The following is a 14,688-nucleotide window of genomic DNA, read 5'->3' as shown; positions in this document are numbered from 1 at the left end:
GGAGGGACACCAGCATCCGTTTGGATGTGAGTAAGACAAAGCTGCCCCAAGAGCCTCCGCCTGCAGTTCTTCCCATATCCTAATCTCATTTATAAATTAGAGCTCCCACAAATCAGAGGGTGGCACTAGGAGGGCTCCTGGCAATTAGGGGCCAGGGGAAAGATGGGAGTCATCCAAGTGGAATCAGCCACTGTTTTCCTCAAATTTGGGACACAACTCTTTTACCTAACAATGATAAGTGTATCTTGAAAGTTTAAAAAAATGCTCATTCCTTTCATTTTTAAAACTCAGCCTCATCCCTGCTCCCACTCCACCAACACCTGTACTGTCGACTCACCAATACCCTCTATCTTGGCAAACGCAAGTCCCCATTCTCTTATCACTTGCCCCCTCAGCGGCATGTTTGTGCCCTCACACTTGAAATACCTTCTTAGCTGCAGATGTTCTAGGAGATCTCTCGGGGTGAGGCTGCTGAGCCCCCTTCAACCATAGACCTCCACTCTTTTTAGGCTTAATACTAGAGTTCCATGTAAGGTTTGATTTGGAAAAGCTTCAAGTTTCAAAGGATTTAAAGAAGGGTTTGGGAGAAATCCTCACTGGTCAGCCACCCACAATAATTTTCTATGATTCCTCCTCCAGCTCTGAAGTCGTATGTATATCATTCATGAACATAGATTGTTGACTGTGAATGTCATAGAGAAGGAAATGACTTGGGTGATGAGCATACACTGCAAACCCTAGAAATGAAAGAAAAGGCATAAGAAGTAAATGCATATATATGTACAGTCACATATATATGTACACGTACATAGCCACACTGGAAAACGAGAAAGAGAATTCAGTGGTTCAGAGAAATTCCTAAAGGAGTGAAAGCAGACTGCATTGGATGGAACCCACAGCCCAGGAAACAGCTGAAGGTCCTGCCCCAAAAGGTGGGTGCAGCACCAAGGGTGCTTTATGCCCAGAAGGAGGCAAGAGCAGAGAAGTCTTGGGATGATTATCAGGGTACCTAGTGGAGGCAGCCAGGCCAGTTGACCCTCACCCACCACCATGAGCCAGACAACAGGAACAAGTGTCTGCCTCCACTGGGAAAGTCAGTGTAGGATCTTGGGAAAAGAATCTGTCAGTGCCTAAAAGCCCCATGCCCAGAAGAAGCCAGGCCTTCCCCAAGACAGAGCAGCATGCCCAGCACACACTCAAAAGTCACCAGACACTTGAGGAAAGCCAACTGCACAGAAAGGAAAGCCTTTATATTGGTCTAAATATGCAGAGCTTGAAAGTAGAAGTTCATTTCTATAAGGTGTCTTGAGACTGAAGACAAAGAAGAGTGTTCACTGTATAACTTGAGGACTGGGAGAGTGCTCAGAGAAGATACCATCTGTAAATCTATGTAAAACCATCCGTTGAGGCAACGGGTCTGGAGGAGAGAGCTTTGGTGGAGAGACCCCACAGACAGAAGGGGGGGGACACAACTGCCACCCTTGAAGGAAGTCCAAGCTCCTGACTACCACTGCATACATCAGACTGCACCTGACTGAGGGGGACCAGACCACCCCAAAATGGAGCTACTTCAAGCCTGCTTCCACCCTGGAATTACACGTGGAAAACGTTTCACCTGCCTACCAGCCACCAAGATCACTATACTTGCCAGATCGTTTTCACTTATATTCCCCCTCTCTTATCTTCTTTTTTATATTTTTAGGGGTGGGAGAGACTTTTAAAGCAGCCTCCTTGCCTATTTTCACAGACCCTAAATAGCAAAACTATTACAAAGAAAATCACTGAGAAGCTTGATTAGAGTCTTTTGACACTCAACTCCACACAAATCTCTGTCCTAAAGCTTCAGAGGCAGTAGGAGTATAAATGCCCTCACTTCTTCTTGCTCAAGGGAATTCCCCTGCTTTTTTATTGCCCCCCAGCTTGGGAGGAGGGTGACACCTGAGCTCACCCAAGCTTAGGAGGGTTCAGAGGAACCACAGTCACCCCAGGCAGCCCTTTTCCCAGCCTTCTGAGTCCAGGGCAGCTGAGGAGAGGCCCAGGGACACTAACTACAGGTCGGATGGCAGGGGATGTTCTCAGAAGGCTGTGTTCTCAGCTTGGGCCCGGGGACCAAAGAGCTGTTCAGCAACGACTTTGCCGTCATACTTGGGCAGTGTGCCCCCAAAGTCGGAGGGCAGGATGTCCTCGTTGAACTCCTGGTAGAAGCTGGAGAGGTCTTCTCCATGGACAAAGACCTGCAGGGAAGCAGAGGAGACAGAGCTGAGCAAGGGGGGTTCCCTTAGGATGAGGGCTGGGGGGAGAAGAGGGACAGGAGGACAAAGGCACACATGCCATCTCTGCCTGGTGATGGCCTTCTCAGAAGTCCTCCTTGTTGTGCCGTCTGTGGGATCCACTTGGTTCAGAACCTTGGTACAGAGCCTGAGGAGGGCTCAGGTGGGGTGTCCTCCTCCTCCACCTTCATCCCTCTTGTCTCCTGAACCCTTTCCTGCTACAACCCCGTTCACTCACTCACACACCAGACGATCACCGGGCACCTTCCCTGCGTGGCCACGCACTCACCCTCTGGAGCAATTTGCTCTTCAAGAAGGGCTTGACCACGTTGTAGGTCGTGGTGAAGTACCACGGCTGGTGGATGAAGTGGATGGCTTTGAACCGGGCTGGGAAGGAATCCTGCAGGGACAGACAGCACCCCACCACATGGCCCCATGACCTCAGAGGTTCCCACTTACTCTCCCACTGCCTCTCCCCATGACAAGAGGACAGAGTTGTCAGCACTCGGTTGCCCCAGAGGATAGCCCACTGAAGGTTCCATCCCCAGGCCAGCAGCTGGGGAGACCTGGCTTCACTGCAGCTCCAAACTGAAGAAAGGATGCCCCAGAGGCCACACAACCCAGCCCTCATCCTGCGGATGCACAAAACCTTGTAATTAGGCGGAATAAGGAAATGAAATGGTAGCCTTGCTTAGTTTTCAGGTGACCAAGGTTTTTCAAATCCACTTGCCTGCTGAGCAGACTGCAAACTATTATAGAGCAGAGGTACACTATTGTCATGCCTCACTGTCCTTTGTCCCCTCCCATGACTCCCACCTCCCATCTCTCCTTTCCAAGGCAAAGCAGATTTAAGATTAGATTAGCTCTAAGAAAGGACTTCTGACACATCAGTACATAGGAGTGAGTTGTCAGGAGCATTAATGATACCTCTTTCTCAGGATAAATTCACATCCAGAGGGAGGCAGCATGACATATGTAGACAGAGAATGGGATTCTAGGTCAGAAGGTGTAGGTTCAAGTCCCGCCTCTGCCACTTGATAGCTGTGTGACCTTGAGAAGTCACTCAAATCTCTGAGCCTAGATTTCCAGGTTTGTAAAACGAAGCAGGGAAGCAGGGAGAGAATGCTTTTAAGGAGTTAGTGAATTAATGAATGTGAACACGTGGCAAACTGTTGATCACCACGAAGTGTTCGTGGCTGGGGCTGTGATTGTCATTGCTCTTTTGGGCACTAGGCGGCTGTCTTCTCAGGTCCCTGCCAGCATCATTAAACCGGGAAACCCGGCCCAGCCTCCCAGCCTTCCCACCCATAAGAGGCTCCTGCAGGACAGGGTTCTGTGGCCTCACCTGGAGCATGTCCACCATCTTCCTGAGATCTGAAGCCCGAAGTCCAGCAGCCTGCTGCATGGTAAAGCCCTTGAAGTTCTCAATGATGCAAAAGCCATTAATTTGAGTTTCCTCATTCTCCAGTAGCTTCTCCAGGATGAAACAGTATGCCTGCAAGATCTTGGGCACAACGTGAACAGGCTGTAAGATCCAACCCACAAAGACAGTTAAGACTCAAGGTCCTAACGGGAGAGCTAACTGGTATACCCCTTCCCAGAGGTAATTTGTCACAGGCTTTGAGCTGGGACAGTCCACCTCTGTGAATGTATGCCAAGAAAATAATCTTCAATGTCATATCCACGGTTAGATGCCAGAGTGTTTATCCTTGTACCCCTATAATAGTGGAACAACCTAAATGTCCAGCAATAAGGGACTGGTGAAATTATGGTGTATTCATGCCATGGAGTGTTCTAGAACGGTGATATATAAGACTAATGATACAGAAAGATATCCATTCATGGTATATTATTGTAGAGTACAATCCCATTTTTATAAGAAAAAATGTGTATGTCTGTGTGCATATGCGTTCACATATGTTTCTAGGTCTCTAGAAAAAATAGGCCGGAAGGATGTCAGTGGTAGAAATCTCTGGGTGGTAGAATTGTGGATGATTTTAAATTTGTGATTTTTTTGGTATTTTCTAAAATGAGTAGATATCACTTATGTAACAAGAAAAAATATTTGTTAAGTCTCTTCCTTACCATACGTATGTATGCCTCAGTCCTAAAGCCAGTATCTTATTCAGTAGCAAACACTACAGGCATCCCTAATATGATCAGGAACAAGGTAAGCATGTTCAACTCTGTGTTGGAAGTAGTGGCCTATTCAACTATTCAACTCTGTGTTGGAAGTAGTGGCCAGTGCATCCAAGTTGTTTTTGTTTTTTTTTTAATCAAGGGTATAAGAACTAGAAGAGGAAAAGAAAAAATGTCCCCCATTTACAGATAATATGATAGTATTCTTAGAAAATCTGAGAGAGTCATTTATATGAGTAACATAAATAACAGAAGAATTCAGTAAAAATATCAGGATACGAAATTAACATACAAAACCAATAATCTTCATAGATACAAAAAATAACCAAGTAGGAGATATAATGGCAGAGAAAGTCCCACCTATAGCAACAATAAAATAAATACTTACTACAAATTTATTGACAAACATGCCTAAGGTTTGAAAACTTTAAAACACTCCTGGAAGCTCAAAATGTAAAAGGGAAGGCATCCCTTTTTTGTGGATAGTACCACTGGCCATGGATGTTGCATTCATAAGGATGCTGATTCTCTCCAAGTTTGTTATCTACATTAATGTTATACCAATAAAAATCTCCTGACATTTCTCCTAGAGCCTAATAAATTAATTCTAAAGTTCATAAGGAAAGGTAAACATGCAAGAATAGCTAGAAAAGCCCTGAAAAAGAGGAGCATTAAGGACAGAACTGATCCCAACAGATATCAAACATTCTATACCATCTCTATAATTTAAACAGTGTGATACTGGAGCATGAAAAGACAGACCGATAGCACAGAATAGAAAGTCCAGAAATAGATCCAAACACATATGAAGATGCAGAATATGATAAAGATGGCATCTCAAGCCACTGGGGAAAACGATGGACTTTTAAATAAATGGTGTTGCGACAACTAGGCAGCATTTTCTAAAATGAGTTTGTACTTTTTTTTAAGGCCTGGTGGCACACGCCAAAGTTCTCCCAAGATAAACCCTAGTTCCCCCACTAGGACAGCTCTCTTAAAGGCCTGACAAGTGAAATCATATATATATATATATATATATATATATATATATATATATATATATATATGGTCTGTGTCGCTCTCAGCTTTCAGCATTTGGCAGGGCTGATCCCAGCTCATGGCCCACAGCTGTCACTCCCACTTGGCAGGGGTACCAGGGGGCAGCCGTGTACTGGCCAGTGGGCCCTGCCTTCAAAGCTGCTGGGTTTTCCAGCTGCCATGGCACATCCTAGGACTTCTCCTCCTGCCGGGAAAGGGCCTGGTGCCATGAGCTACTGGCCATTCCCCCACAAACCTCGCCTCCTGGGGAGCCAGGAATGAGGGTCCAATAGAGGCCACGTTTGGAGGAGGGAGCCCAACCCAGGGGATGGGAGGGAGCCAGGCAAATCCCCACTGACCTCATCAAAGGTGATTTCTTCAGAGTCCCAGTTCTCAATATTGAAGAGCATGACCACTCGGCCATACTTGTCCCGACTGGAGAGGACACCAGGGTAGCCAGCCTCGACAGTGCAGCGGACAGCCTCCAGGGACAGGCTGTCGAAGAGCTCTGGGTACTGCAGCCGGAAGTTCACATAGCCTGGCAGAGGGGGAGCAGAAGAGGCCCCTCAGGGAGCCAGCACATCCTGGGGTGGCACATGGAGGGCATCCAGAGACCCACAGGCTCCTGCCTGGCTCCTCCACCTACAAGCTATGTGTAACCCAGCAGGACATTCAACCTTTCTGTGCCCCATATTACCTCTCCAAAAAATAGGATGATAATATTGGCCTATCTCACCAAATTCTGTGGTAATCAAACAAGATTCCAGGTACGAATGAATGAGTAAACTGTAAAAACACAAGATGTAATCCTAAATCTAAGGACAATTACTATTTGGTATTTTTCTCTTTCCCAAGGGTAGAGGCACAGGTTTCTCAGTTGGGCACAGGTTTAGGTGAGTGGCGGGGGAGGGGGGGCGGAAATGACCCCCAGATAAAACCCAAAGCAGGAAACAGAGGCCCCCCTCTGACTCCAGCGGCACTCCCACCACCCACTAACCCCACCCTGACTCATCCCGAACAGGTCCCCACCTATCTGCGATCGTCTCTTCCACCAAACCCCAGAGGGACTAGGCCCAGAGGAGGCTTGGGGAGGCATTTGCCAAGGGAAAGCCACTGACCTCCTCGCTGCTCCTCCAACACTCCAGGCCCGTTCCCACCACCTAGTCTTTTTTTTTTTTTTTGCGGTACGCGGGCCTCTCACTGTTGTGGCCTCTCCCGTTGCGGAGCACAGGCTCCGGATGCGCAGGCTCAGCAGCCGTGGCTCATGGGTCAAGCCGCTCCGCGGCATGTGGGATCTTCCCGGACCGGGGCATGAACCCGTGTCCCCTGCATCGGCAGGCAGACTCTCAACCACTGCGCCACCAGGGAAGCCCCCGCCACCTAGTCTTCATCTTGCTGTACCCTCTGCCCTACTGCTCTTTCCCCAGGCATCTCATTTCCTTCGAGTTTTTCTTTAAGAGTTCTCTTTGCACTGGAGCCTTCCTAGCCTCTTTACCTAAAACTCCGACCCCTCAGTCCTTTATATCCACCTTCTTTATTTTTCTCTGTATATTTTTATTTTATTTGTCTGGTTTATCATTTCCACCATTAGACTATAAGACCCACGAGGGCCGGCAGTTCTTGTCTGCTTTGTTCTCTGCCACATCCTTTGGCCTAAAACAGCGGTTGGCAAAGCAGAGAATTACCATTTGCGGAAGGAAGGAAGAAGTAAGGAGAATCATCAGGCTACATAGGGCCTGCTCAGACACCCCTTCCCTCCACCAGCACCAAGGACTTGATTTCCTTAAGACACTGGTCTTCATACCGTGGGCATGGCCAGGATGGTTCTGTCCGTGGGACTCACCCCCAGGGCTGGCACCATCTTCAATTCTACTATGCGTGAGGTTTGGGTACCTAAGGGGAGTCAAGCTCATACCCACCTTCCCTGCAGTGCTCCAGAGCCAAAACCTAGGCTGGGTGGGTGGGGAAGGGGAGAGCAGGGGTGAGAGAGGAAACTACCCCAATTTGGGCACCCAATCTGGGTGACTCAGTTCTGCTCATTGAGACTCAGGAGAGTGGAGAGGCGGGGCCCGACCTCTAGGAATCTGGTCCTGTCAGACTCATCCATTCATTGTCAGAGCTGAGAGGGATCTTGAAGGCTATTTAGTTCACACACCCATTTTACAGGTAAGGAAAAGGAGGCTCAGAGAGAGTGACTTGCACGGCACAGGGAATAGGAGGGAAGTGAAGGAGTCGGTCTCAGTGCCTTGGTGAGGGTCAATGCCCTCCTCGTGACCTTCCCCCCTTCCCCCCTCACTCCCCACCCCCCGCAGCCTTCCCAGGGCCACCCATCCTGCGCAGGCCTCACCTCTGAGCAGCTCATAGGCTCGGCCCACGTGGAATTTGCGCGCGCGGATGAAACGCAGGAAGAAGGCGCTGTCCTTTCCCTGCACCCTCTCAGCCACGGCCACGGCCAGCTCCTGCCCGGAGGCTGCTTCCCCCTGCACCAGCTCCTGCAGCTCCCGAACCGCCTCCTCCCGGGTCTCCTCCCTCTCATTCAGCTCGTCCTTGGCCTGGAACAGGGGTGGGGTGCAGGCACGAGGTCAGGTAGGCGTGGGTGCGGGAGGCTCCTCCAGGTGCCAGACAGGCTGAGGGGCAGAGGGCGCGGCAGCTGGGGCCATCGCTGCTCTGCCCACAGGGGCAGCTTCGGCACTGGCAGCACCTCAGACTGCCAATTACATTTGGAGAAAATTAGGTCAAACTTTCATCCTGGGTGTGTTTGAGGAGACAGCCAGAGAGCTAAACGTTTCTAATCACAACAGCCTACTGGAGCCCTGACTTAGCACACTGCTAAGTCCTTTAGATACATTATGTTTTTAAATCTTTGCCACAATCCGTCACAGGAAGGTTGTCATCTTATCCCCATTTCTCAGGGTGAGCAGACTGAGGCTGATAGAGGTCAAGGTATTCTTGACCAAGGTCACCCAGATAAAAAGGGGTGAAGCTGAAACTCTTACTCAGGTTGGACTTTTAATCGCTTCACTCTGCTGCCTCCCAGGCTCATTTCTGACCTTTCCAAAATCAAAGATACCCGGCAGTTGGCAGCCTGTCCTCTGCCTCCTGTTCCTCCCCTTGGCTGAGCCTGGAGAACTCCTCAGCGTTCCAGGGGCAGCTCTTTCCTTGGACGGCATGAGGGGGAAAGGCAGGTCTGGGGGACCTCAGAGCACTTTTCCCTTGAGACGCCCAGGGAGCAGAGATGGAAGCCAGGAGCCCAGGTCCAGCTTAACCCCAAGACAGCTCTGCCACCCTCCACAGAGCACAGTCTGATAAACTGAACTGGTCCAACAACTTCCTTTCATAGGTACAGAAAGCAAAACCCAAAGAGGGAAAGAAGTTTGCTCAAGGTCACACAGCAAGTTGGAAGTCGGTCTGGTATTAGAACTCAGGCCTTTTCCTGTCCAATGTGGGCAACAGTTGGATCCCTGTTCTCCAAGGCCATTGCAAACCAATGTTCCTCACATCTGAGTCTAGGATGATCCCTGGTCCAGAAGCCCTCGGTCTTGGCATTGGTTTCAGGGAACACTGTTGGTGCCATAGTCTTGGAATAGGCTGGCCTGGACATCTGGTCACTCCAACTGCTGCCATGGCCCTGACCTTCAGAATAACCCCTAGAACAAGCCAGTCCTTTAGGTCCAGAATGACCTGGAGAGCTGGTGCTGGACCCTTTCTACAGGAGTGAGGATGCTATCAACATTCCCCCTTGTTGCCTCTCTACCCTGTCCCTCTGCACACCCCGGGGTCACCTCACCTTCTGCAAGGTGTGGCGGGGCAGCTGGCTGCACTGGCCAAAGACAGGTCCATGGTCTTTGGTTGTAAGCCGCTCCAGTTGGGCACGGAGCTCCTGTTCCTCTTCAGGGACCATGCGGAATGTGCCCGCCTGGGCAGAGAGAAGTCAGGAAAAGACAGGAAGAGACCCCCAGCAACCTGAGCAAGCCAGTCAAATGGGTCTGCTCAGACCCTAAACTAGTGCTTTTGCCCAAGGTCACCGTTGAGCTTCCTCCCTTTGGGTGGGGTCAGGGACCGCAGAGAGGTTGTAGGGGTGAATGCCCATAACCCTGAGCAGACCAGATGACAGAGAAACAGGAAGGGAGAAAGGGAAGGAGGGAAGGTGGATGGAGGGGAGCCCCAGGGCACAGGGGTACTCACCCCCTCTGACATGCTGCCTCTGGAAGACTCGGAGTGCTCGGAAAAAGAAAGACGCCGCTTCTTCTGTCCTGGCCTCTCCAGGCAGCCTCCTTCCTAGGAGAGGAAGTCAGGGCTGCAGTGGTATGGAGAAACCGTTCTGTTATTGTCTCAGAACAGTGGATCTCATACTTTTGAGTGCATCAGAATCACGTGGGGCATTTGTTAGAAATGCAGATGCCTGGGCCCTGCACCTGTGATTCTGACTCAGGAGGTCTGAACTGGGGCCCGGGCATCTATACTTTAAAACAGCACTCCCGGTGGCTCCGAAGAAGGTGGTTCTTGGGCTACACTTTGGGAAACACCCCTTTGAGAAGGAACACACACAAAAATACCTCAAACCTCAGTTCTTAAGATGAGTTGGCCCAGCCAGGGAAAAACTAGGGTCAGCCTCCATTCTCAGTTACATGATCACTGCAGGATAAGGCAATCCGCCCTCCCATTTGTGGCCCTCCTTTTCCAGCCCAAAGGGGCACCTCAGAAACTTCCCAGCCTAGTGGATGGCCCCGTTCCAGTGAATTAACTCTCCAGAGGGGTGATAGCTAGTTACATAACCATAACTGCGTGCGTGTTCTGTGCCTTGTGATGCGCTATTTTCAAATCCATTGTCTGGGAGCCAGCATTATTATTCCCATTCTACATGGGAGGAAACAGGCCCAGGAGAGTAAGTGACTTGGCCAAGGTCACACAGCGCGCAATAGCCAGGGATCGGGACTTAAGACCAAGCTGTGAACTTTCCATCCGCATCAAGAGGCAGCCTGTTGTGGCAAAAGTTAGATCTGGGTTCGAATTCTCTCTTCCATTTGCAAGCTTTGTGATTTAACCTGTATCTTGGCTGTCCCCTGTAAAAGGGAGATGGAAGTTTATGAGGATTTAATTAAATAATGAACACAGAAGCAGTGCCTGCCCACCAGAACCAATTTCATCCACTGCACACATGACAGCACACGGAGTATTTTTGGAGACAACTCTTCTATTTCCAGATTTTCTCCTCTCCTACCTAAATGTCCCCAGACCCGTCACCACCCTGCTCCTGCCTCTGACCAGTTTTCCGTTGGTCAGTTCTGTCATCTGTTCACTGTTGATTAGTAAGCAGAGGTGGGACTTGAACCTATGTCTGCCTGAGACCAAGACTTGCTTTGACACCTAGAGCCAAGACATCTCCAGGCAAACTCCCTAGGAGAGCTGGTGTCACAGAAAACCCTTTAGGGTCAGAGAGAACCAGGTTTGAATCAGGCTTTGGCATTTACCACCCATATGAGCTAGGGTGGTAGGTTATTTAACCTTTCTGAGTCTCAGTTTCCTCATCTGCAAATTGGGGATAATAACCACACCTACCAAATAGAGTTGTAATGAAGATCCTATAATTTCTGTAGGGTACCTAGCACAGTGTTTTGCTCTAAAACATAGTTCCCCTTCCCTCTCTTAGTATTATATTGATCATTACCCCAACTTGCACAGAGAAACCTAGAGGATGCCAGGGAATATCTGAGGATCTCCCATTTCCTGCCTCTCCCACTCCACAGACCCAGCAGGGCAGGGAGGTTCTGGGGGCTGTCATCCACCAACAGGAATAAAATCTAAGTCAGCTTTCTAGCAGGTAGACTTCCAAATATACAGGCATACATACAAGACAGACTGAAATACAGACAAAGTCCCTTGGATTTTGCTGGAACAGAAAGGGAGGGGCTGACAGAACTCCCTGAGCAAAGGGCTCAGACAGGAGAGACAGTGGCTAGACACCCCCAGCCAGTTAGGCAGCTCATCAGGACAAGATCCTAGATCTTAGAAATGGAGGGTTAAAGTCAGTACAGCAACTCTTTTTAAAATATGCCCAATCTACTAACTCTGATTTTTAAATATTGATTTATGAGCTGTATACAAGAAAATATACCCACCCCTCACTCCATGTGGAGGCTGTTCCCTGCCATCTAGGGTTGCCAGTTAAAATACAGAATGCCCAATTACATGTGAGTTTCAGATGAGCAAAAGTTTTTTTGAAGTGTTTAAGTATGTGCCATACAAATTTGGGACATACTTATATTAAAAAAGTATTTGTTGTTCATCTGAAATTCACATTTGACTGGGTGTCCTATATTTTTATTTGCTACGTCTGCCATCAGGTTGGTCTGGCTCAACCTGAAAAATGGCTAGCTGGTTTCAGTTTTTGAGCAGCCTGAGATGTGGTCTCCCCACTGCTGACTCCTCACCCTAGTCCTGGGCTTCCTGGCCCAGCCAGGCCCCTGCTACTGACTTACCTGCCAAGTCAGCAGCTCCTCCTTGGGACACCTGGTGCCTGTGTCCTCCAGGGCCTGGAGGTTGCCTCCTCTGGGGGCGTGGTCCAGTCAGCAGGTTGGAATTAGTGTGTCACAAGGAACTTCTCACGGCCCACAGTTTCCCGTTAAATCAGGCTCACAGGGAGGCCCAGATCGGGGCAAGTGATGCACCAGGGGGGAGCGGGGATCAGCCTGGGCCTGGCTGGAGCCACCTCAAAGCCCTCCTTTGTGTGAGTCTGCTCCAGAGTTCCTGCTCAGCCATGTGGAAGCCGGGCTGTGGGGATGGGATCTGGGCCAGCCCCATACGCTTCTCCCCGTCCTCTCTCTCATCGCAGGGAGGTCTGAGAAAGCACACCCCTGGGTAAGACATGCTCAAGATGGAGGGAAATTTTAAATGTGATTGTAGATGAAATGGCAGCTGTGGAGAATCCTGGCCTGTCACCCTCTCCCTGAGCCCAGCAGGGCCTGGCGTGGTCGGGCAGTGAGTGAGGCCAGCTGGGAAATGTAGCTGGTTAAGATTGAGTGCGGAAAGGACAAGACAGGCTGACCCACTTTTAGGCTGTGGGGTGCAGTGATAGGAGCCTGCTTGGGCACCAGACTGCCCACTTTTATATCCTAACTCTGTCACCTTCTAGCTGTGAGACGTGACTTCACAACTCAGTGACTCCGTTTCCTCCTCTGAGAAGTGGGAATAATGAGAGGAAGTCCTATCTCCCAACATCTCAGATGGGACTGTATTTTGTTGTTTGTTGTTGTTTACTTTTGTTTTGTTTTGGTTTTTTTTGGCCTCACCGCGTGGCAAATTGGGATCTTAGTTCCCTGACCAGGGATCAAACCTGAGCCCCCTGCAGTGGAAGCATGGAGTCTTAACCACTGGACCGCCAGGGAAGTCCCAGAATGTGACTGTATTCGGAGATAGGGTCTTCAAGAGGTAATTAAGGTAAAATGAGGTCATCAGGGTGGGCCCTGATCCAATATGACTGGTATCCTTATAAGAAGAGGGAATTTGGACACAGACAGTTACAGAGGGAAGACGATGTGAAGACACAGGAAGAAGGCACCGTCTACAAGCCAAGGAGAAGGGTCTCAGAAGAAAGCAGCCCTGCTGACACCTTTACCTTGGACTTCTAGCCTTCAGAATTGTGAGAAAATGAATTTCTGTTGTTTAAGCCACTCAGTCTGTAGTACCTTGTTACAGCAGCTTTAGCAAACTGATGTAAGCGTGCTGTTGGATTTTTTTCCCAGGTATTTCACAGAATGTGAGGCTCATGGGAGATAATGGAGGTGGAGGTGAGGGCTCAGGCTCCCCACAGGAAGGAACTATGGAGGCCCCAGAAGAGGCTTTGTCAAGCTGGGCGATGGACTCTAGCACAAAGAACGCTCCTGTGCACCGAGAACACCTTCGAGTTGATGGCACAGCCCCGACGGAAGTGAGCTACTGTTCCCAGAGATTTTCAGGATGCTGGCAGGCCGCGAGGCCCTGTTTAAGGAGCAGAGCTTTCTATGACATTCCTCTGCTCACAGCTTTTCTCTGCCTCTGCCCTGCCCTTCCCCCCTCCCAAGAGTCACGTTCATGTCCAGTCTCTCTGGCTGGAACAATAGTGCCAGTGTGTGAGTGGAGACGCTGCCCTCATTGGCCCAGACACCTGTGCAGGCCACATTGGCAGACTATGTGGGCTCCCTGGCTCTCTCTGCCAGGCTGGAGGTAGGGAGGGAGGGGGCTTGCATTTGCTGTGCCCCCCATTCTGTACAGTGGCAAGAGCCTTACCAATGTTATCTCATCCAGTCCTTTCAGATGTGAAGTAGAGAGTAAATTCCCCCTTTCCACAGAATAGGGAACTAGAGTCAGAGAGGTGAGGAGACCTGCCCAAAGCCACACAGCTGGTAAAGAGTCAAGTCCTGGTCTCTCTAAAGCCCTCTCATTATTCAATGCACAAGGCTGCCCCCTTCTCCAGAAGCAAGAGCGACACAGGTGTGACTGCCCAGGGAAGTCACACCTGCCCCTTGGCTGCTGGGGAAGGTGACATTGCCTCACCTTCCTGGGAGCAGCTTCAGGGGGCAAGAGTCTGGTCATTACCATTCCCTCTTGGCCAGTACTAATACTCCTGGGCCAGGGAGGACCCCAAGGGTTGCCTGGGCCTCAACCCCTCCTTTGAGAGATGGGAAAACCCAAGTCAGGGAACATTCTGCATCTTCCTTAAAATTATACAATGGTATTTAGTGTCCCGACTAGCATGGGCTGACCCACAGGGCTGGCAGCCACCTCGTGCTCTAAAAAGCTCCAGTTCCTCTGGGAGGCATGCTCATTCCATGAAAAAGAGTCTTCCGTGTGGCAGTGGGGGAGTGAGAGGTGTCAGAGATTAAAGTAATGAGGAGTAGAACAATAAAATCAATCTGTATGCTTGTTGAAAGAGTATTTCCTAACTAAATAGGTTTAACAATATGAGGAAAAACCAGTTGGCGCTTTCAGATGGGAAGTTGGCTTTAGCTCCCCACCACTAAAGAAAAAGATGTAAGTGTTTGCTATGGACTGAATGTGTCTCCCACCAGATTCTTATGTCGAAGCCCTAACCACCAATGTGTTGGTATTAAGAGGTGGGTCTTCTGGAAGGTGACTAGATTTAGATAAGGTCATGAGGGTGGGGTCCTCAGGATGGAATTAGTGCCATTATTAGAAGAGGAAGAGACACCAGACTCTCTCCACATGAACACATGGAGAAAGGCCTCATGAGCACACAATGAGA

The 14,688-nt window shown here is 49.6% G+C and overlaps 1 protein-coding gene across 1 annotated transcript; it reads right to left on the bottom strand.

The window, feature by feature from the left end:
• Positions 1–2,075: 2,075 nt before the first annotated feature.
• Positions 2,076–12,314, bottom strand: RLBP1 (retinaldehyde binding protein 1; the record flags this gene model as incomplete). Its single annotated transcript, XM_081228232.1, has 9 exons — positions 2,076–2,234; positions 2,560–2,670; positions 3,616–3,774; positions 5,807–5,985; positions 7,795–7,999; positions 9,235–9,363; positions 9,633–9,725; positions 11,927–11,996; positions 12,157–12,314. The coding sequence occupies 9 exons, from the start codon at positions 12,312–12,314 to the stop codon at positions 2,076–2,078; spliced, it is 1,263 nt and encodes a 420-aa protein (XP_081084358.1).
• Positions 12,315–14,688: the final 2,374 nt, after the last annotated feature.

This window comes from Mesoplodon bidens, assembly GCF_964165515.1.
Source record: "Mesoplodon bidens genome assembly, chromosome: 3".
Taxonomy (NCBI): domain Eukaryota; kingdom Metazoa; phylum Chordata; class Mammalia; order Artiodactyla; family Ziphiidae; genus Mesoplodon; species Mesoplodon bidens.
The sequence above is the reverse complement of the archived record's forward strand: the minus strand, read 5'-3'. Positions and strand labels throughout refer to the sequence as shown.